Genomic DNA, 23,094 nt, shown 5'->3' on the forward strand with positions numbered 1-23,094 from the left:
CCTGCATTCTGTATGTAGCTAGTCCCAGAACCCTGCCCTCTGTTCATAGCTCATCCCAGAACCCTGCACTCTGCATGTAGCTCATCCTAGAACCCTGCACTCTGTATGTACAGTAGCTCATCCCAGAACCCTGCACTCTGTACGTAACTCACCCCAGAACCCTGCACTCTGCTCATAGCTCATCCAAGAACAGTTTGGTGATAAACAATGCCTTTTCCAGCATGATGGAGTACCTTGCCATAAGGCAAAAGTGATAACTAAGTGGCTTGGGGTTGCAAGGTTACTTCTTTCCTCAAGTGTCCCTCAATCTCAAGTTGGGAGGTACGCAATCAGGTGACCAGACTTGAGAGCTCTTAGAATAGGTAAGTATAAGCATACTGAATGTTGAAAAACCACCGTGCCCTGAAAGTTGAATCAGAAATCAAAAAAAAAGAAAAAACCCAATCCAAAAAAATCAACCTTAGCGTTGCTACCCTTTAAGATAAATCACATTCAACAACTGTGTCTGAAAAATTAGAATGTACAGACCATAGGTGCCGTTAAACACAATACACTGTACATATTAATAATATTCAGCACATAAAAGCACAACATGCAGTGAAAAAATATATGTGTAAAAACCACTTCTAAGTCCCGGTTCACATTTGTGCGATGCGGGAACGCTGCGAATATGCAGCGTGATCCCGCATCACATCCGCACCTCTGGCAGTTCACACTGCCATATGCAATATGCTGGGGGTGTCAAATAAAAGTTAACGACACCCCCAGTTGCGATCGCATATCGCAGTGCGATCTGCAAGTTCGCACAGAATCGGATCGCACAAGTGTGAACCACCATGCTATCCAATTCTGCTGCGGATAAAAAAAAAGCCTCATGTGCGAGTTTAGTGCAGATGCGGTGCGAATTCAGCCATACAAACTGTATGGCTGAAATTTGCACCGCACAGAGATCGCATGTAATTTAGGAGCAGTGCGCTCCGAATTACATGCGATCTCAGCGATCGCACTAATGTGAACCGGGGCTAAAGTGCCAGTGCATATAGAACAAAAACATTAAATATACAAGTGAATACAAAAAACAGGTGACACATTCCAAAGCAGCTAAATGCATATAATCCCATTTACAACCTACAACTAGCTGCTGGAAATATTTCAAATGCAGATTACTGTTGTTTATCTGCTGTCAGATGCAAAATGTGCATGTTAATATAGCCCAATGGTTCCTAAATTAATTAGTTGCCAGCAGATCAATTTGTGTATGTTCAAGTGAATGACCTTATACATTTAGCATCCAGCAATCCTCAGCGATATGGTACATTCAGTGAATAAAGAGCATATGACAATTCATTGCGGGTCAGGTTCCGTAGTAACCCTATTTGTTTGCATTTTTTAAAATATTGAATGTTTAGTTTATCTTAGAAAACTTTAGCACATTCGCTAAAGCAGGGTAAAGATTAATAATTATTATATGTAAAGTTCAGTATAAACAAATCCAAAATCAACTTCCACTTATATTACTACAGTACACTGGAATCTAATTGTCACCTGTGTAATGTACATTTTACAGAGCATTAGTAAATTAAAAAAATTAACATATGTCAATATCTGTAACAAGCCAGTAAAGGACTATTCACATTTATGTGTACGGTGCACTAAAAGCAGTGTGAAAGTGTAAAGAGTCCTACTGAATATGTCACTACAACCATTACATTGGTATACCAGATTTAAATACACAAAATGACATAGGGGCTATCTAAACTCTTACGTGGCCAGTTCAAGTTTCACCTCCAATTCCGTAGTTTCTATAGTGATTCCAAGAGTATTGATAACCATATAGAATGTTATCTGAAATATAAAAATAAATGACTTTGAATCAGCTGCACAGATAGAAAATAAAGTCCAAAGCTGGTAACATTCTTTTAGTATCTAATGAGATCATTCAGATTCACTTACCTGACAAACAGGGACATGGGCGTCCGCAAGGGGGGCAAGTCCCCCCCACCTGTAAATTTCCTGGCCTACTCTAAAAGGAGAATCTATGGGGACCCTGCTCTAAAGGGCATCTATAGGGGACCCTGGCCTGGCCTGTTCTAAAGGGGGATCTTTGGGGACTCTGCTCTAAAGGGGAATTTATTGGTGACCCTTGTCTGCTCTAAAGGGGATCTATGGGGATCCTGGCCTGCTATAAAGTGGGTCATATTTGCTAAATATATATATATACACAAACCCACTGCTTTATTACAAGGGATACCTACACGCAGAGGTCCATCCTGCTGCATCTGCTAACAGGCCAAGATACAGGGGGTGGTGACAGGTGTTGGTTGAATTTCTACATACTGATATGAAAATGCCACTAAGGTTATGAGACACAAAAGGACCCATCTCTGCTCTATTCTATGCAAGATAAAAAGTTTTGGTTAGAGTTAGAATTATGTTTGAATCATAAACATATGCAGTTACTATATCCAGGGTGGAATTTACCATTAGGCCAAACTAGCTTCTCAAAATGGAGGACTTTATAGGCACAGCATGAGGCAGTGTGTATCAAAAAGTTAACAAGTTTTATTAGGAATACATTAAAATACAACAAACATCAAAAAGCATTAAAAAACCCTCTGCCTAAAAAGGAGTCACCAGATACCCAATCCTATTGTATGAAGATAGATTCCCTAAGGGATAGATTAACCACGAGCCACTTCACTACTGAAGTGGAAAAGGACTCTACACAAAGGGGCACGTGGAAATGTAACTTGTGCGATTTCTGCCATTGGATTTTTGAGAATCATACTATGTACCTGCCAAATGGCAAGTTGTAGTCGCTTCCATATCATGCTAATTGCCAAACCATCGGTATGGTATATATTATGTTTTGTGAGTGTGGTAGCTTTTAGGTTGGGAATTTCCCTTTTTGGCTTAGAATTAATGATCACGTATATTATGCTACCGCCATCATGCTATCCTAACCGATGGGATGCCACCTAGGTTTTCACCATTCAAGCAATGTTTCAGTCATCGAATTTTCTCTACTGAAATGGATACTGATGAATCCCAGAGGAGGAGACTTTGATAAAAGGGTCCTCCAAAGAGAGATGCGGTGGATTCATATTCTGAAAGCCACCTCCCCACCAGGTTTAAATAACACCATTAGCTATAAACCATTCTTCTAAAACTCGGACCTGCTTTGCTCACTATGAAAATGAGGCTTATATGGTACAGTTATGATATCTCTTACTTTATTTCCCTTCCTTCTTTTGGATACACAGGCGAACTACAGCCTCTTTGTCCCTAACCCGTATCCATCCTCAGTATAGAGGTAGTTCTCCTACAAAAATAGATTTACTATACTGTTTTGGCCAGTAGCAGCAAAATAATTGATCACTAGCAAGCAGAGCTCACACACACATGTGCACAGATATATGAAGTAGAGTCTTCCTATATAAGTAGACTTAATATGCTATTCTGGTCAGTAGCAGTAAAAAAAGGTTATCACTAGCAAGTAATAGCCCATGTAACAGACTGACTCCATACACATATGTGCAAACACAAGTGTGAGTATCTGTGTTTGTAGCTCGCAGGGCTCCTGCGCATATATATATATATATAGTGCCTTGCAAAAGTATTTGGCCCCCTTGAACTTTTCCACCTTTTGCCACATTTCAGACTTCAAACATAAAGGTATAAAACTGTAATTTTTTTTGTGAAGAATCAACAACAAGTGGGACACAATCATGAAGTGGAACGAAATTTATTGGATATTTCAAACTTTTTTAACAAATAAAAAACTGAAAAATTGGGCGTGCAAAATGATTCAGCCCCCTTAGGTTAATACTTTGTAGCGCCCCCTTTTGCTGCGATTACAGCTGTAAGTCGCTTGGGGTATGTCTCTATCAGTTTTGCACATCGAGAGACTGAAATTTTTGCCCATTCCCCCTTGCAATACAGCTCGAGCTCAGTGAGGTTGGATGGAGAGCGTTTGTGAACAGCAGTTTTCAGTTCTTTCCACAGATTCTCGATTGGATTCAGGTCTGGACTTTGACTTGGCCATTCTAACACCTGGATATGTTTATTTGTGAACCATTCCATTGTAGATTTTGCTTTATGTTTTGGATCATTGTCTTGTTGGAAGACAAATCTCCGTCCCAGTCTCAGGTCTTTCGCAGACTCCATCAGGTTTTCTTCCAGAGTGGTCCTGTATTTGGCTCCATCCATCTTCCCATCAATTTTAACCCTCTTCCCTGTCCCTGCTGAAGAAAAGCAGGCCCAAACCATGATGCTGCCACCACCATGTTTGACAGTGGGGATGGTGTGTTCAGGGTGATGAGTTGTATTGCTTTTACGCCAAACATAACGTTTTGCATTGTTGCCAAAAAGTTTGATTTTGGTTTCATCTGACCAGAGCACCTTCTTCCACATGTTTGGTGTGTCTACCAGGTGGCTTGTGGCAAACTTTAAAAGACACTTTTTATGGATATCTTTAAGCAATGGCTGTCTTCTTGCCACTTTTCCATAAAGGCCAGATTTGTGCAGTATACGACTGATTGTTGTCCTATGGACAGAGTCTCCCACCTCAGCTGTAGATCTCTGCAGTTCATCCAGAGTGATCATGGGCCTCTTGGCTGCATCTCTGATCAGTCTTCTCCTTGTATGAGCTGAAAGTTTAGAGGGACGGCCAGGTCTTCGTAGATTTGCAGTGGTCTGATACTCCTTCCATTTCAATATTATCGCTTGCACAGTGCTCCTTGGGATGTTTAAAGCTTGGGAAATCTTTTTGTATCCAAATCCGGCTTTAAACTTCTCCACAACAGTATCTCGGATCTGCCTGGTGTGTTCTTTGTTCTTCATGATGCTCTCTGCGCTGTAAACGGACCTCTGAGACTATCACAGTGCAGGTGCATTGATACAGAGACTTGATTACACACAGGTGGATTCTATTTATCATCATTAGTCATTTAGGTCAACATTGGATCATTCAGAGATCCTCACTGAACTTCTGGAGAGAGTTTGCTGCACTGAAAGTAAAGAGGCTGAATAATTTTGCATGCCCAATTTTTCCGTTTTTTATTTGTTAAAAAAGTTTGAAATATCCAATAAATTTCGTTCCACTTCATGATTGTGTCCCACTTGTTGTTGATTCTTCACAAAAAATTACAGTTTTATATCTTTATGTTCGAAGCCTGAAATGTGGCAAAAGATCGAAAAGTTAAAGGGGGCCGAATACTTTCGCAAGGCGCTGTATATATATATATATATATATATATATATATATATATTGCTCCAATTTTATGTATATCTAGCTAGTCCTACAGGTATATGTTTGTGCGATATCTATATTACTTGCGGTGTGGGACATTTCATTTTCCCCTTTGGTCCCCTTTTCCAATGTTCCACTCTCTCTTTTTTCCCTTTCTTCTGTTATATAGAGGGGTCTCTTTTTTAATTCCCCTCCCCCATCCCTTGGGGTTATGGTTATGGTTAATTAATAGGTCCTCATTCATGACCTGTCAATGTCTGGTGTGCTTTTAAGTAACCAACACTTGATGCCTGTCCTCCTTCTCCTTTATGGGCTTTCTCATGTATATAATGATCGTCTGTATATAGTGTCCCAACGTGCTACCTGAAGTCTCATGCTGTATATTTGCTTTGCAATGTTTTTGTTTTGTTACAACTGCTCTAACCTTAACATCTTTTGCCTCTGACTGATCAACTTCGTTAGGTGGAGCTGGGGGCAATCCGATCGAATGGGTGGGCATGTGTGTCATACAGCCCTCATCCATTGAAGGCTGTGCTCCTATGCCACTCTTTCATCCCCTTCCGGGAGCATCTCCCTGCCTCCAAGGCTGTTGTGCGCTCCTGCCCTGGTCCCTCTTATACTTGGAAGGGACCAAGTGGTGGAGCATCTGGCCTCCTTTCCTGGAATCGTCACAATTTTTTGTGGACGGCCTTTTGGCTATGACGTGCACATGCACGATGATGACGCACACGCGGTGTGCTAATGCTACCGGACAGGCGTAACCTGCCGGGCGGCAGTTTTTTTTTTTGGTGCTGTGGGGGGGAATTTAGGAGGTGGGTTTGGGAGAGCTTCAGGATCAGGATTCAGCCAGTTTGCCTTTTGTCATTTGGTTGCAAGGTGAGGTACTCATATTTGGCTCCCTATGTCTTTGATAGATACTAGCCTTGACTGCACCTGTACATTTGATCTATCTCTCATAGCCCCCAATATGTATTTCTTTTATTCCTAGGCCCATTTGGGTTTGGCATGTTAGCCTATTTTTGGGAAACCTTACCTCTGATACGAGCAATTCTACATATCAGGCACAGGGGGTTACATACTAGGGATAGACCGATTATCGGTAAGGATGATATATCGGTGGCTGATATTCACTTTCCCTGATATATTGGTATCGGCCCTGGAGCTGGCCGATATTGTCGTTATTTTTGTGATGTCATTCTGCCTTCTTAGGCCGCCTCCCTTGCCTTGGACAGCCTCGTCTGGAGTCGGGACTAGTCTCACAGGAGTGTATCACAGCCATACACCCACCCACAGCAGCCCAGTGCCAGCCAGCCACCCACATACACAGGCCCTGTACCAGCCAGCCACCCACAGGCCCTGTATCAGCCAGCCACCCACAGGCCCTGTACCTGCCAGCCACAGGCAATTTACCAGCCAGCCAGCCCCCCACAGGCCCTGTACCAGCCAGCCACCCACCCACCACAGGGTGCCAGCCAGCCAGCCACCTAGCATAGGGTGCCAACCAGCCAGCCATCCACTAGAGGGTGCCAGACAGCCAGCCACCCACAGACAGGGTGCCAGACAGCCAGTCACCCACAGGCCCTGTACCAGCCAGCCACAGGCACTGTACCAGCAAGCCACCCACAGCCCCTGTGCCAGCCACCCACCTACCACAGGGTGCCAGCCAGCCAGCCATCCACCACAGGGTGCCAGACAGCCAGCCATCCACCATCGGGTGCCAGACAGCCAGCCATCCACTACAGGGTGCCAGTCAGCCACCCACCACAGGGTGCCTGCCAGCCAGCCACCCACCACAGGGTGCCAGCCAGCCACCCACCACAGGGTGCCAGCCAGCCAGTCAGCCATCCACCACAGGGTGCCAGCAAGCCAGCCACCCACCACAGGGTGCCAGACAGCCAGCCACCCACCACAGGGTGCCAGCAAGCCAGCCATTAAGCATTAAACAAAAATTAACATGTTCAGTACCAGATTTGTGTCAAAAATTGTCTTTATTTTTCAAAACTTTAAATGTACAAAATATGGGTCCATATCGGCCGATACCGATACGTTGTGACCAAAATATCCGTATCAGTATCGTCCCTTAATAACCATATTGGTCTATCCCTATTACATACGTCCGTTTGCTAGAGGCAGGTGGGTGATTGCTTGTTTATTAGTAATTCTACATATAGTGATGCCACAACAGGAATATTCCCTGTTTGGTGGCACACTGGTGCATTATTGATTTATTGAATTATTCCCTGTTTGGTGGCACACTGGTGCATTATTAGGGATGAGCCAGTCTATCTTTATATCCTTATCTCTAATAGAGGCAAATAACCTGCACACTTGCAAGCTTTGTGGTACCCTTTGATGCAGCCATGTGACTTCACGTATTCATAATATATCTTCCTCCCCTGCTATGGATATCTGGTTCATTTCCAGCCAACCTTTAGCCCATGGGTGTCAAACCTTTTGGCTTCTCTGGGCCACATTGAGTGTAGAGAAATTTTCTCGGGCCGCATATAAAATATATACTATAGTTAAGGTATATAAGTAATAATACACTGCCGCGCCCTTCCCGCCGCGCCGCCGTGCCCCCCTAATTTAACACAACTAGAGGATGATCAAATGAAATGGAATCAGTATACAGAGGTCTACTTCTTCTGAGAGATATTAAAGGAACACTCTAACCACCATGACCACTACAGTGATTTAAAGTGGTCCTGGTGGTAGGAGTCAGAAACACTGCACATGCTTGCCTCCCCCCCCCCCCTCCGAGGCAGCCTCTGCCTACTATTAGTTGGAAGCCACTGTGGCCATGCCCCCGACCCGACTTCCTTCCTCCCCAGCGAAAAAAAAAAAAATTGTCAGGTGGTAGTGGGCCACATTGCCTACAGTTCCGGGCCCAATGTGGCCCCCGGGCCGCAGGTTGGACATGCCTGCTTTAGCCTATGTATATACATTGTATATATCATTAATGATTTTTGCTCCATCTTGGAAAAATAGTATATATTTTTTACTCCTTAGTACACCTAGGCATCCTTCACCAGTCTTATTTTCCTACGCCTGGCTGGCTACGGTACTGGCAACACTGACCCCCCCCCTCCGGAAGTTCTGCCTCCCTTTCCTTCCTTTGGGATGGCCCTTATGCCCACCCCCCTGATCAATTTTTGCCCTCTCCCTGCATCTGAAGTCGATCAGGCGAGCACAATATATGTTTTATTGTAATATATGTTTGCACAAAATAATATATGCTGTTAATATGTAAAGATGCAAGTAATAGTTAACAATATATAATTTTTCTTATATGTGATCTTGACATCTTGATCTTAAAACACGCAGCCACATGCTGTGCCTATGAAGTCCGCCTTTTTGAGAAGCTAGTTTGGCTTCTCTTTTTTGTATACTTATATTTTGGATGTCAGCAAAGTGAGGGTCCTCCTCTCTATTTACCATTAGGCAGAGTAAGCAACATCACAGGTGATATCATTTGCTGCTCAGTGATTGCAGTATTCTAGTCTGCATCTCCCCAAGGTAATACTTAAAATCTGGCCTGTTGGTGGGCCCCGAGAACTGGAGTTGAGGACCACTGATCTAACCAATAACCAATATAGAGCATTCTCAGATGAACCATAACAATAAAGGGATGACTGATTGACCGATAATCCCAACTATAAAGTGGGGAAGAAAAAGAAAGAAAAGAAAAAGATGGAGAAAAAGTGAAAAGAAGAGACTGAGATACGTAAAGTTGCCCCCCTTCGGCCCAGGTTCCGCTCCCCCACCTCCCGCCTTAACCCTAGTCCTATGCAGGTGACTTTATATAGAGTATCATACCCAGGAATTCCATATCTTTTCATATCTGGTTTTTGTCTCAAAGATTGCTTGCCTGCGTCTAATGGAGTTTTTAATGGAGATTTTATTCCTTGTCATTGCTATAATGACAGACAATTTACATGCTTTCAGTATGGACATTTTGAATCTAAGAAATTATGGAAAGTGAGAGTTTGGGCGTGTCTGGAATATTTGTAATTGGTTCATTCAAAATCTCTGTTTTAGCATTCTTTGGTACACTGATAAAAGTTACTGAATGTAACTAGAGTTAACAACCTGGTCTCCAAAATTGCTTGTCCTTAGGACAAGTCCAGCCACACATTTTTCATGTTATCATTAGAAATAGTTATCTCACAGGACCCTTTTTTCACATTGTCACAATGGGGTTGATTTACTAAATTACCAGATTACCAGATAGAAACCAATCAGCTTCTAACTTCAACTTGTTCAATTAAGCTTTGACAACCATCCAGTAGCTGATTGGCTACCATGTACAGCTACACCAGATTTTGCTCGCTCCAGTTTTAGTAAATCAGCTCCAGTATTCTAAGCCAAGTTGGGGCCAACTGAATGGTAAAAATTAAAAAGTTTTTCAGGCCACCAAAATGTTTTTTCTACAGGCTGCAGTGATGAGAATCTGTTACTGACTGTAATTAAAATTAACCTTTTTATTATTTAACCAAATGAAACAAAATACACATTTATTACCCATTCTCTCAGACATAAAAGATGATGGAAATGACACTCTTACCTCACCATTCCTTTTCATTGGGTTGCCAAGTTCACATACAGCCTGGGATGCATTTTTATTGGAAAGACACACCACCAACTTGTCCTGGGATGAACAAGCACAGATTGACTCATAAGAAACACAATTTATCTCATACACTTTGAATAGATGTAAATACAGTGTATCTAAACCTAAAAACAAAACCGTAATATATTGCAGCTTACCAGTCTTTAGATTTGGTAGTTTTATTGGTTTTCTTTCTCTTTTTTTTTAAATTGGTGATCCTGCCAGTAACTGTCCTAGAGTGACAATGCTCACTCTCTTTGCAGAGCAGCAGTGTTGCCACCCCACCTTTGCTCATTTTGGACTACAAACACCTCCCCCTAACCTTGACTCCATTATATAGGGAGGAGAAGCTGTGTAGTCCACAAAGGAAACTGCAAAGGCTAAAAACCTTGTTTTAGATATCTGTTTTTTATTTTTGGCACATGAAGTTACAAGGATACAGGATTTTTATCAGGATCACCTGATATTTTTTTGTATTTTGTACTTGCAATAAGTGTACTTAGCCTGAAAAATAAGAAAAGTCGAAAAGTCATGCAGCCAGCCACCACATCCAATGGGCGGTAAACTGTAATATATTTTAGTTTTATATATATATATATATATATATATATACAGTATATATATATATATATATATATATATACTGTATATACTCTATATATATATATATATATATATATATATACACTCTATATATATATATATATACTGTATATACTATATATATATATATATATATATATATATATATATATATATATTTATTTATAAATAAATATAAGTTGTGTCCTTGGATCTAGATGTACATTAAATATGTATTGCATAAATCTCTCTCCTCCATGTCATGTATTTTGCACTTGAAACACAGATTATTCAAATTCTATCTTTTAAAAAAGCTATGTATAAGAAGAGGAAATGTCTGCAGAGCTATGTGTTCAATGCTCCAGACCCTGCAGCAGCATTGTTGAATATTGTTTGTGGCATATTTTATACTCTAATTATACTCTAATAATAATAATAATAATTATATATGCTGTCAAGTCCTAATTAAAAGTCACTTGAACCTGGTAGAGTGTTCTTTTTTCTGACATATACAACTGTAATTTTCCACCAATATACCATTTCTTCTTTTCAATTATAAATACCTTATATCATCTATGCATGATTATTTGGATAAAATAATGTTCTGCACTGCTTTTATGGGACTAAGACATAGGATATAAATTCTAATGAATTATAAGATCCTAACAAAACAACCATGAGTGTGATGTAAAAAAAAAAAAAAACGTATGCAAACTTGAAAAATGTTCTAAAAATGTTCTATGAATATTATGTGAATTGCAAAAGTAAGCTGGAAATACCTGCTGCTTGTTTTATAAATGTCTCTAATTCCCTGCAAACAATTCAGCCGGCTATAGGCGGTTCGAATCTCAGCCAGTATAGCAGGAACCGGCTGAGATTCGAAACCATGTATGGTAAGGCTGAATGTACCCAGTTGTTTGATTGATCAACTTGGGTACAACCAGCCTGCCGGATTTTACATGCAATTTTTGCTAGTGGCTGTTATTGCTGGGAGAACACAATGGCTCAGTGGGAGGGATTCCTCCTTGACTGTGTTGATAGGTGACTGGATCGATTTGGCTCCATCTATGGCCGGCCTTACGCATCACTTGATTTTTAAAGATGATCAAAATTAGTTAAAACATTCATCATACCCTGTATGCATCTCCTGTACGGACAGCTGAGTAGGACATAGTGTCAGGAAAACTTGCTATTAGCTGGGCCTCATGGGCATCATCTCCATCAAGGTGGGGATTTTGTAGGTCAGAAGGAAAATTATTTACTGTAATCTTGAGCACAATGTCTTTCTGGTCAGTGAGTGCGAACACAGGAACTTTGTTCTCACTAGAAAAAGAAGAGAAGAGGAATCCAATGCAGTTTGTTTTGTTAACACTAGAGGGCACACTTCGAACAACTATTAAACAGACATTTCCTGAGCTATAAATGATCTTACTGTAATTTCCTTTGACATACATATAATGCAGTGGCTGGGAAGCTTCCAAAGCATTGACTTTCACCAACCTTGGGAAAGTGCTGCATGGCACGAGACAGTGGTACAGAGTAAATGTACTTAATTGGCACAGACTCATCCTTTATGAGAACAATATGAGCATTAAGACATCCTGTAATTATATAAGCACAGCCAAATTCAATTCCTGCAGCCTGGAGGTACAAAGCCTTTGGTGCTATGTCTGTCCTCTGCTTTGCTCACATCTTTTACAAGCAAGTCATTGGTTTGCTGGTCCTAACTTAAAGGCCAAGTTCTCAATTTCCAGCTACATAAAATGTTCAATAATTTTAACATCATACCTGGAGGCCATTTGGCCCCTCTGGAAGCCTGGCTGAAAAACTCCCAGTTAGCAATCCCCACGCCCAGTCTTGTTGCTAGGATGTGAAAACCAGTAGATGCTCTCTCCCAGCATTACAGGTGCAAAAAACAAAAATAACACTCTAGCAAAAATGGGAAATGTGAATTGCTAACTGGGGGTTTTTCAGCCAGGCTTCTGGGGGAGTTATGAAAGTAAAAATAATGAACATTTTAAAATGCTGAATAGTATTTTAGAACCTACCGGGATCCCTTAACCGCTAAGGCTAGTTTTTGGACACAGTGAACTTTGACTAGACCAGTGGTCGCCAACCTTTTAGAACTTATGGACCACAAAACTCACAATTTTGAATCCCAATGGACCATTAACGTAAATATTACATGCCTTAAACACACAATAAAATGAAAAACAAACACAAGGGCACACCAGCCTAGTGTATTATCCTCTAAAAATTTTATTCAAAATAACATGTATAAAATTACTCACAAACGAGTTCTTGATAAAAGCATATCAAATAGGTACGTAGTCATCAGCATCAAGATCAAAGGCTGAACCGTCCCCTAAAGCTGAGAAGGCTTACGCGTTTCAAGGTTTAGCCTCTTCCTCAGAGCCTCATAAACTTTTTAGAGGATAATGCACTAGGCCGGTGCGCCCTTGTGTTTGTTTTTCTTTTCAGTGGTATCAGACTACCCTGGTCTTGTGAGGGGCTGCAAGGCCGAAGTTATCCAGTGATGCCGAGTCGCTAGTTCCTATCAGCTGCATGTCTGTGGCTAAGGTGGATAGAGGATCACACCACTAAGACGCAGGAGATAGGTGCTTTGTACCAAATTTTTTGGGTTGTTACACACACAATACTCTGGCTCTCTGCTCTCCTCCCCCTGGATCATACTGCTGCCTTATACACACAATGCTCTGGCTCTCTGCCCCTCCCCCCTCACTCTGCATTACACTGCAGCCTTATACACACAATGCTCTTTATCTCACCCCCCCCCCCTGCACTCTGCATCACACTGCTGCCTTACACGGACTAATCATTGGATCTCACCTCCTTATGCAGCCATATGCTCGAACTTCATGCTCCCTCCCTTAGTCTGTGATCAGCGCTGCCATTGGAAGTCCCCTCCTTCACCTCCTGCTCTCTGCATTACTCCTGGCGCCTCCCTCTGAGTTCACAAGAGCTGGAACTACAGAAGAGGCATTGGGTGGGAATGCGCGCTGACAGTATTTATTGACTATCAGCACACATTGAGAACAACACTGGAAACAGCATTGGGTGGTATACATCCGCCACAATGTTGATTTGTGGCAGAACCCCTGGGAACCACTAAAATTTTCTCGTGGACCATCAGTGGTCCATGGACCACTGGTTGGTGACCGCTGGACTAGACTATTATAATGTAATTATTACATTTTTATCTTCTGTATACATTTGCATATATTTATGGTAGTGACCATGTCAGGTACAGAAAGTATTGACAACAAAACCTTTGTTAAAGTGACATTAAACAATGTCTTTTTTTTCTAAAAACAATCCATACACATCTACTACTTAATCACCCTGTAATCATTTTTTCATAAAATAATTTCTTTCTGTGTTTTTCTCTCTACTTGTACAGTTCTGAGCAGTGCATGATAGTTAGAGTCATATGCACTGTTCTATGCATCTTCCATAGTCTTAGCCCATCTCTGGAGCAAGAGGGTGGCTATGTTCCTTCATACAGTGGGACCATGGAGAACAAATATAACCACTCTCTAATACCGGGGTTGTCAACTTATATGCTAAAGGGGGTATAAAAAAAATGTGGCTCTTGACATTACCAAAGGGTGATGTACAATATTTGTAATGCTTTGGAGGACTGTCAGAACCATCACCTAATTGAGAAAATGAGGGTCAGAGACTGTGAACATGCTACATTTTTGGCATTGAGATATGCTGCAGATGACAATATGAAACCTGGAACGTTACACGAGGCTGGTAGAGATCAATGCTATTACCCTAATCAATGTTCCCACTACAGACTACTGAGGTCTGAGGGCTGCACATTATACCAAGGGGCTGCAAGTTGGGCACCAGGAGTCTAACAGGAAGTTGGATCACAAAGCAAAAAATAAATTTGGAGATTTTGAGAAGGTTGAAAGCAATATAAGGTATTTTTTTTGTTTGGAATACATACTTGAATACATTTTTTTACATTTAACTTGAATTTAGTGCCACTTTAATCCTCACATTTAGTTCTGTTTGCCATTATATACAAAAGCCTTGATGTATGCCAGCTTTGGAGATAAGCACCATTCTCTTGTTTACCAGTTGAAAGCTAAAGCCTTTACTGGTTACTAAGACCCTAGCAATGAAGTACTACATGGTGGAGCACTGCAAGAAAATGGAACAAATGTCCATCTGTTCAGCTTTTCAGCCACGTGTTTGTATACAGTGCAATATATAATCATAAAGTTCAAATTTAACAGGTCTGTTTCACATGGGCTTCGGCTTCTATAAGATCAGCATGAACAAGCTTTTACAAAGCATTTGCAGAGCTTTCAGCAAGCTTTGTTGAAGCTTTTAAAGTACCATTCAACTCCAGTTTGTAAATGTTGAACACAGGTCCCAATGGAAGTGCTGATTGCCATTTTAAGGAGGCTGCTAGCAGGCTTCAGCAGGCTTTCAACAAGCTTAACCACTTGCCGAACCCCGCACGACTATTTACTGCGGCAGTCAGCCCCGTACAGGCAAAGTGACGTAGGGCTACGTCGCTAGCCTGAGAGCCTCTAGGGGGCGAGCGCGCACCCCCGCTCATTCCCTAACAAGTCAGCGCGTGTGACCGGCGGACCCGATGTCCGCCGGTCACTCGCGATCTCCCCGTGGAGAGGGAGAAAGGCAGGCAGCTGATGTAAACAAAGCCGCCTGTCATTCTCCCTGATCTAACTGCAGAGATCATACGATCCTGCTATGTAGGATCGTATGTCTCTGTGGTTACATCACTAGCCACACCCCTTTACAGTAAGAAGCATGCCCCTAGGGAAACACTTAACCCCTGCATCACCAATAAAGTTAACCCCCTTCCCTGCCAGTGCCATTTTTACAGTAACAGTGCATATGTATAGCACTGATTACTGTAGTAATGTCACTGGTACCCCCAAAAGTGTCAAAAATGTCAGTCAAGGGTCCGATCTGTCCGCCGCAATGTCGCAGTCCCGCAAAAAAAATCACAGATCGCCGCCATTACTCGTTAAAAAAAAAAAACACTTAGTTAGTAAATGCAATAACTTTTGCACAAACCAATGTTTTACCAAACATATGTAGCAGAAAACAAATTGGCCTAAAATGTTAAAAAATTTTGATTTTTACATTTTTTTAGGGGACATTTTATATAAAAAATGTGAAAAATATTGTTATTTTTTCAAAATTGTTGCTCTTTTTTTGTTTACAGCGCAAAAAGTAAAAATCGCACAGGTGATTAAATACCACCAATAGAAAGCTCTGTGGGAAAAAAAGGACATAAATTTCATTTGGGTACAGCGTCACAAGACCGCGCAATTGTCCATTAAAGTCACGCAGTGCAGAATCGCAAAATAGGGCCTGGTCAGGAAGGGGGTAAAATCTTCCGGGGCTTAAGTGGTTTTTAAAAAAAGGCTGAAGCCTGCTAGAAGCTTGATTAAAATGGCAATCAGCACTCCTATTAAGATCTTTGATCATCATTTACAAAGTGGAGCTGAATGGTACTTTAAAAGCTTCAAAAAAGCTTGCTGAAAGCTCCGCAAATGCTTTATCAAAGCTGGCTGTTCACACTGCTCTTATACAAGCTGAAGCACATATGAAACAGGCCTTTAACTCCACATTGGGCAGTGGTGTAAACATGTGGTTCACAGGTCCAAAGCAATCAACTTCTCCAGGTGATAAAAGACAACGTTCCTCAATCCATATAAATGCCCAAAACAGGACACATTCAGGTAGGGTCTGTCTGATTCGGCCTCTATGACTGCACTGCATTGTCAAACCCATAAAGATCTAAAAACATCTCTGACCTCATGCAGAACAGCCGGAACTGGGGATGGATATGATTAAAAAGTCAGATTCACCTGCTCTCCTCCAATTGCTGAATTGATTTTGTAATAATAATGTACTATAATTGCAGAGTACAGTAGCAATTCATGGGAAAGGGAAACCATGTGGTTTTAATAATCCGTGCCTCTAATCCTTCAGTCACTACTTTCTCATGCACTAGTAATACAATCAGTTTTTTTTTTTTTTTTTTTGCTGGTTAATAACCATGGGAGAGCTATTTTTATGAAAAAAAATTATTTGTAGAATATAGAGAATACATTTGCTAGACTATACCAGGAAACAACAAAGCTTGTCTTGTCACTGGCAATATGTTCAATGTAAAAACATTTGAAGATTATATTTGATAGCAAGCTATTGTATGAAAGTCTAGCACGGTGTTTCTCAACCTTTTTTCAGTCAAGGCACCCTTTAAAATTATGCACAATCTCGAGGCACCCCATTCTAAAATGTAAAAGAAACGAATAGTTTTACATAATGTAGACGCATCGACACACGTAGGACACCCAACATTTGAGATGATTTATTTTATACACCTTTGCACACTGGTACTGACTAGTATTCCAGTGTTTCTCCTCTCCCTCAGTTTCCCTCCCTCATTCAGCTAATGTGACCCCAGTGCAGACAGAGAAGGGCAAACAAGGACATCCTCAGGTTCTCAATGTCTTGTCAATTTATGAGCTCATCATTTATTAGAATCCCAGCAGCTAGCTTGCACGGTGCCACTTCTTTTAGTGCCCAAGGTTGTAATGCTGCACAAAATTAAACACATGGCTTTGTGTAACAAAAAAATGCAGGCGAGATTCACATGCCAGCTTGCTGACAATTTTGGGCAATTTGAGGCAATGTTTTTGCATTTTGCCAAGGTACCCCTAAAGATCCCAGAAGGCACCCTGACATATTTTTTTTCTGCCTCCACATCCCCCTACTTGCTAGTCTATGTGTTAATGCACACAAAGGCATTTAGAGGCAGGAGCATCCAAATCCCTCCCCCCCCCACTGCCAGTTTGTCCAGGAGCGGTGGCGTATTGGCAGATGCTCGACATGTGTTAATGCGCCTAAATGCATGTCAATGCTAGGCACATTTAGTGTTTGAGTGTTAATTTATTTCAATGGCCAGAATAAATGATTATTTTAGCCAATTAAATGAATTTACACCCAAGCACTTGATGTGTCTAAACGGGTTAACACAAGTTTACAGACATTCTGCCAAAACACTGCTGCTAGGAGGAAAGGCGAAAACACATCCAGTTTGCATGAGGCCTAAAATGTCCAACACAGTTTCAAGTGGGGTACGCACTATAAGAAAATCTGGATGAACAATTTCCTGATTTTCCTGGTTGTTTCACAGCAAATCTGAACCAATGAAAGAAAATTCGTACCAAAATTCTCGTACGACAAAAGCTTTTTTTTCTTGTGTTTTATTGTTTCTGATCATGTGCAGTCTTTCGTTTCTGATTTTTCTCATATGAAAAGTGTACGAAAAACAGCAGACATTAAGTGAAAATTGTTTGTTCTGTTCCCATACAAGAAAAATTTGGGGGCTTGACCCTTCGTAAACTTTCATTCAGAAGGTTGGAATAGGCTGTAGAAGGTTGTGTACACACTATATAAAAATCATACGAAAGTTCTTTGGATTAAAATTTTCACCCGATTTTTTATAGTGTGTGTATAAGCCTTAAAATAAAAGGTGCTTGTTTCTTGAAAACTAGAAGTAAAACCAAGCAATTACAACAATCCTTTAGCTGTACAGTTTTACAGTATACCAAAAGAGTTGCCGTCTGAAAAGCATATGGTTTTAATAGTTTTCAAAAAATGCATTCCCTTATATACCTTCCTGTATTTGCTTGTTTAATTGCAACCCTTCTGAAGACTTCAGTCATGTATTTAAATCTTGGATGATGATGCACATCCACGGATTACAAAGCTGGGAGACAGGCTTGAGTCACATTATTACTCTGTGATAGACCTGACTTAAGTGGGGTACACACTAGTAGAAAATCTGCCGAAAATTCCCGCCCGAGGTGAAATCGTCCGATTTTCGCCTAGTGTGTACACAACTTTCAGCAGCCGATGCCGACATTTTCAACAAAAAAAAACGGAGGGACAAACACCAAAATTTTTTTTGTCCGTCTTCAGATGACCGATTTTCGTTTAATGTGTATGCAGTACGTCCGTGAAAAATCGGATACGAAAGACCGCGCATGATCTGAAGTTGCTGACAACCCGGAAGTCTAGGAACAAATGTGCCAAAAAAAAAAGAAAAATCGGACGAGAAATTTTGTGAACATTTATGCACTGTCAACTAAAAACGGTAATGAACGCTGAGAAGACAGAGAAAAATCGGAGGATATTTCGTCCGATTTTCGTCAAGTGTGTACGGCCCTTAAGGCTAGCCATACACGTAAAGATTTCTCTTGCTCAGCCAATGGGCTAAACAAAAGAAATCTAATAGCATCCTTCACCCCCAGCATACAACATAGATAAGGGAATCTCCCATACAGGTATTCTGACATTCAACATCTGCGCCACGATAGGATGCAGTTATGGTTTAGTCAACAATTTTCCAACCAGCTCCTTTGACAAAAATCTATTGAAAATCTGACTTTTTTCGAACAGGGTGGTGGCGACAGGGTGACCTAAGTCTTAAATTATAGCTAATTGCTAATTCAGCAACAATCTGATGATATTCAAACTGTCAAACAGGATAGAAACTGCACTAAAAACCTAAATTATATACAGAACATTAAAGCAGCAACTCTTCTGTGAGATATAACACAGTCCCATATCATGTATTCTTATACAGAGTTGCGCTGGTAATAGGATTCAATTCAATACTCCAAACACTGGTGTTTTAGTAAAGCTCAAGCTTGATGGAAAATACTCTTTATCAGTGTGGCACCGTCCACTACCTTATAGTGTGTAATTATTCAACTATCACCGCCACCATAGACAAAGTTGTTAGACACTTGTGGCTTAAACCCAGTCAGGGCCTTTACATCATCCGAGGAACCTCTTTAGACATGTAGATAAACCATCCAGGAAGCATTGTAACATGTGATCCCCAAAATATAAAAGGCTCAGTAATTAGATGCTAATTAGCCTGCTGTGGCCTTGACCTCTGGGTCTCTTCCCTCCTGCGTGACTACATACAGTACTATGTTGGACGGACCCAGGAGGCTCACTGGCTTAATATTCAAACTATGTATGGCAGGTTTACAACTACCCAGAGATATTAAATAAAACAGAGATGTGTAATGCTACTAGATCAAATACACCAAGGTGATGTTACATCTTTTGGAAGATTCTTTGTGGTCATTCCTGCTGGAAGGAGGTTTAACTGAGCCTACCAATTGATGGATCAGATCCTCTGTTTACATTGGGCTTTAGTCTGCGTGTTTTGACCACCTGTAATATAGGTCCATTCCATCTGGTAAGAGGCTGTGTGTGTCACTGTAGGAGGTGGTGGATCCCTCATTTTGAGCTCATCATTCAGCTCATTTGAATAAGGAATGGACTTTTTACTCACCTTGGTGTAATTTTATCTAGTAGCACTACACTTCTCTCTTTTATTTTATATTGTATGTTTGCAGCTAGTTTCTAGCGCAGGTTTTTTTTAAAAAAGTTTTACCTATAGATATTAAATGATAGTCACGTGATTTGCCTATTAATAGCCAGATAGGAAAATAGTGATATGCCTATTGGCAGACTGGAACCATTGCGAAACACGTTGAGATGAAATCCCCATCCTCCAATGGCATAACCCAATCAATATTATATTACACTTAGTATGGGCTCTGCCAAGTAATTCTATGTAAATATTGGGGGTTCCATCATATGCTGACAACTTATTGGGGGAGGGTGAGATTCGAGGTGCTCTGTTCAATACTACTGCTTTTTTATTATGAGTGGGATATACAAATTTGGGGTTGATTTTATGCTTTTAATATAGTTATGTTAACATACGTGTCAACATAACTATATTAAAAGCATAAAATCAACCCCAAATTTAAAACAGAGAAAAGAAAATGAGCCTAGAAGTGGAACTCAGGTCAGTAATAATCAGGTATCATGTTTCATTTTATGGAACAATTCATTCTACATGGTCTCTATGGACAACAACCACATTTGTGTTGTAATGACTCAGCTGCTAAAATTATCATTCAGTCTTCACATTTTATTTTTTTGCACTTACATGGGCAATGCAACAAACTGTTCCGTGTTGCCAACACGAGAGTAGAAACTATAGTTCAACTTAAGGTTACTTTGACATATTTTGTCCTCTCCGCAGCCTTCTTTCAAAAAGTTTACCTGATCAGAAAAAAAAAACACATTTTGTGTGAATCACATTCAATTTTTCATACTATATATCAACTTGGGGCAGAAATGCACAAGCAACTGGTGAACTTTAACCTTGTCCAACATACAGATATACAGTGCTGTAAAAACGTATTTGCCTCTTCCTGATTTTTTTTTTTTTTTTTTTTGTATATTTGTCACACCTAAAGCGGTTGTAAACCCACTGGAAAAAAAAAAAAAAAAAAACTGGAAGATAAAGACATAATGTGCAAATATGCATCGCATACTAGCACATTATGAAATACCTTTGAATGAAGCCCTCTCAGTGGCGCCCGGTCACTGCTAAGAGGACAGACATCTTCTCCTGTCCTTTCTTCCGGAATCGCGGGCTCCAGCGCTGTGAGTTTTGCCGGAGCCACAATGAAGTCACGTGCGTGGGAGCCCTCGGCTCTGGAAAGAAGCTCTGTATTTGCGGCACAGAATGCCGGACCTGACGTCAGCGGCTACATGCAGGGTGAATATCTCCTAAACTGTGCAGGTTTACGAGATATTCATTTTACCTACAGGTAAGCCTTATAATAGGCTTTCCTGTAGGTAAAAATAAGAAAGTTGGGTATACAACTGCTTTAAATGATTCAGATCATCAAAAATATTTTAATATTACACAAAGATAACCCGAGAAAATACAAAATGCAGTTTTTAAATGATGATTTAATTTAATGAAAAAAAAGCTGTCCAAACCTGCCTGCCCTTATGTAAAAAAGTAGTTGCCCGTTCTAACTAAATCATGAATAAACTGTGATTAACCACATTTTGCGGAAAGCTTAAGGCTGGCTTCAAATGTATGCAAAGTGGATGCGCATTTCCCCGCATCCAATTTGCATGACAGGAGACTGTGACCAGCTCTAAATGGAGCCGGTTCACACATCTCCGGGATGGCTACGGAGTGGATTGCACAAGGGTCCTGTGCATCTTTGGCTTTGTTTCAAGTCCTAATGCAGGCAAAAATTCGGGCCTGATTTGTCCCCCAAACAGAGAACAGGGATGCACTGGACCCCTGGTGTGAGCCGCATCCGAATTCAGTGTGAACACAGCCTAAGAGTTAGATTTCATTCGGCACACCCAGGCCTGATAACTGCCAGGCCTGTTGTATCAAGAAATTAATTAAATAGAAGCTGTATGAAGCACACTAAAAGATATCAAAAAGCAACACATCATGCCTTGATCTAAAGAAATCCAAGAACAGATGAGAAACAAAGTAATTGACATGCGTGAGTCTGGAAAGGGTTACAAGGCTTTGGGACTCCAGCGAACCACAGTGAAAGCCATCATCAACAAATGGAGAAAACTTTGAACAGTGGTGAACCTTCCCAGGAGTGGCCAGCCTACCAAAATTACTCCAACAGCACAACAACGACTCATCCAGGAGGTCATAAAAGAACCCAGAACGACAGCTAAAGAACTGCAGGCCTTACTTGCCTCAGTTAAAATCAGTGTTCATGATTCAACTATAAGAAAGAAAATGGTATCCAAGGGAGAGTTCCAAGGCGAAAGCCACTGCTGGCCAAAAAGAACACAAAGGCTTGTCTCATATTTGCAAAAAAACATCTTGATTGGCCCCAAGACTTTTGGGGAAATATTCTGTGGACTGATGAGGCAAAAGTTGAACTTTTTGAAAGGTGTGCATACCGTTATATCTGCCAAAAAAATAACATAGCATTTCATAAAAAAGAACATCATACCAACAGTCACACATGGTGGGGGTAGTGTGATGGTCTGGGGCTGCTTTGCAACTTCAGGACCTGGACGACTTGCCATAATTGATAGAACCATGAATTCTGCGCTCTACCAAAAAACCCTGAAGGAGCATGTGTCCAGCCATCAGTTTGTGACCTCAGGCTCAAGCGCACTTGGGTTATACAGTAGGACAATTATTCAAAAAACACACAAGCAAATCCACCTCTGAATGGCTACAAAAAAAAAAATTAAGGTTTTGAAGTTGCCAAAATTCCCTCATTGCCAGTTTCATTGCCAGTTATTGCAAATCCTTGATTGCAGTTGTTGCCACCAAAGGAGGCACAACCAGTTATTAGGTTTAAGGAACAATGACTTTTTCGTATAAGGCCTGGCAGGTTTGGAAAGCTTTTTTTCCCTTAATAAATTAAATCATCATTTAAAAACTGCATTTTGTATTTACTCGGGTTATCCTTGTGTAATATTAAATATGTTAGATTATCTGAATCATGTAAGTGTGATAAATATGCAAAAAAAAAAAAAAAAAAACAGGAAGAGGCAAATACTTTTTTACAGCACTGTATGTGCTTTTTGTACATCATTTAGCTGCTACAGCACAATTAATAATAAAGAACAACCACAAAGATGTGTAGTATAAAGTAATAATATGTATATAATATATGGCATAATGAGGATTGTTTAAATTATGCAAGGAAACTCATAAATGAATGTGTACAGTATACACCTACAACAG

The 23,094-nt window shown here is 40.7% G+C and overlaps 1 protein-coding gene across 3 annotated transcripts in view; it reads right to left on the reverse strand.

Annotated features, from left to right (window-relative positions):
* ITGA7 (integrin subunit alpha 7) overlaps positions 1 to 23,094 on the reverse strand; it is a 270,988-nt gene that overhangs the window by 36,276 nt on the left and 211,618 nt on the right. For all 3 annotated transcript variants that reach the window (XM_082248451.1, XM_082248450.1, XM_082248452.1), the window contains exons 14-17: positions 20,503 to 20,618; positions 11,576 to 11,765; positions 9,816 to 9,899; positions 1,766 to 1,845 (exon numbers count right to left, since the gene is read on the reverse strand). In XM_082248451.1, the coding sequence (XP_082104577.1) occupies positions 1,766 to 1,845; positions 9,816 to 9,899; positions 11,576 to 11,765; positions 20,503 to 20,618 (470 nt within the window). The remainder of the gene's footprint in view (positions 1 to 1,765; positions 1,846 to 9,815; positions 9,900 to 11,575; positions 11,766 to 20,502; positions 20,619 to 23,094) is intronic.

This window comes from Pelophylax lessonae (genome assembly GCF_965119305.1).
Source record: "Pelophylax lessonae genome assembly, chromosome: 2".
Lineage (NCBI taxonomy): Eukaryota > Metazoa > Chordata > Amphibia > Anura > Ranidae > Pelophylax > Pelophylax lessonae.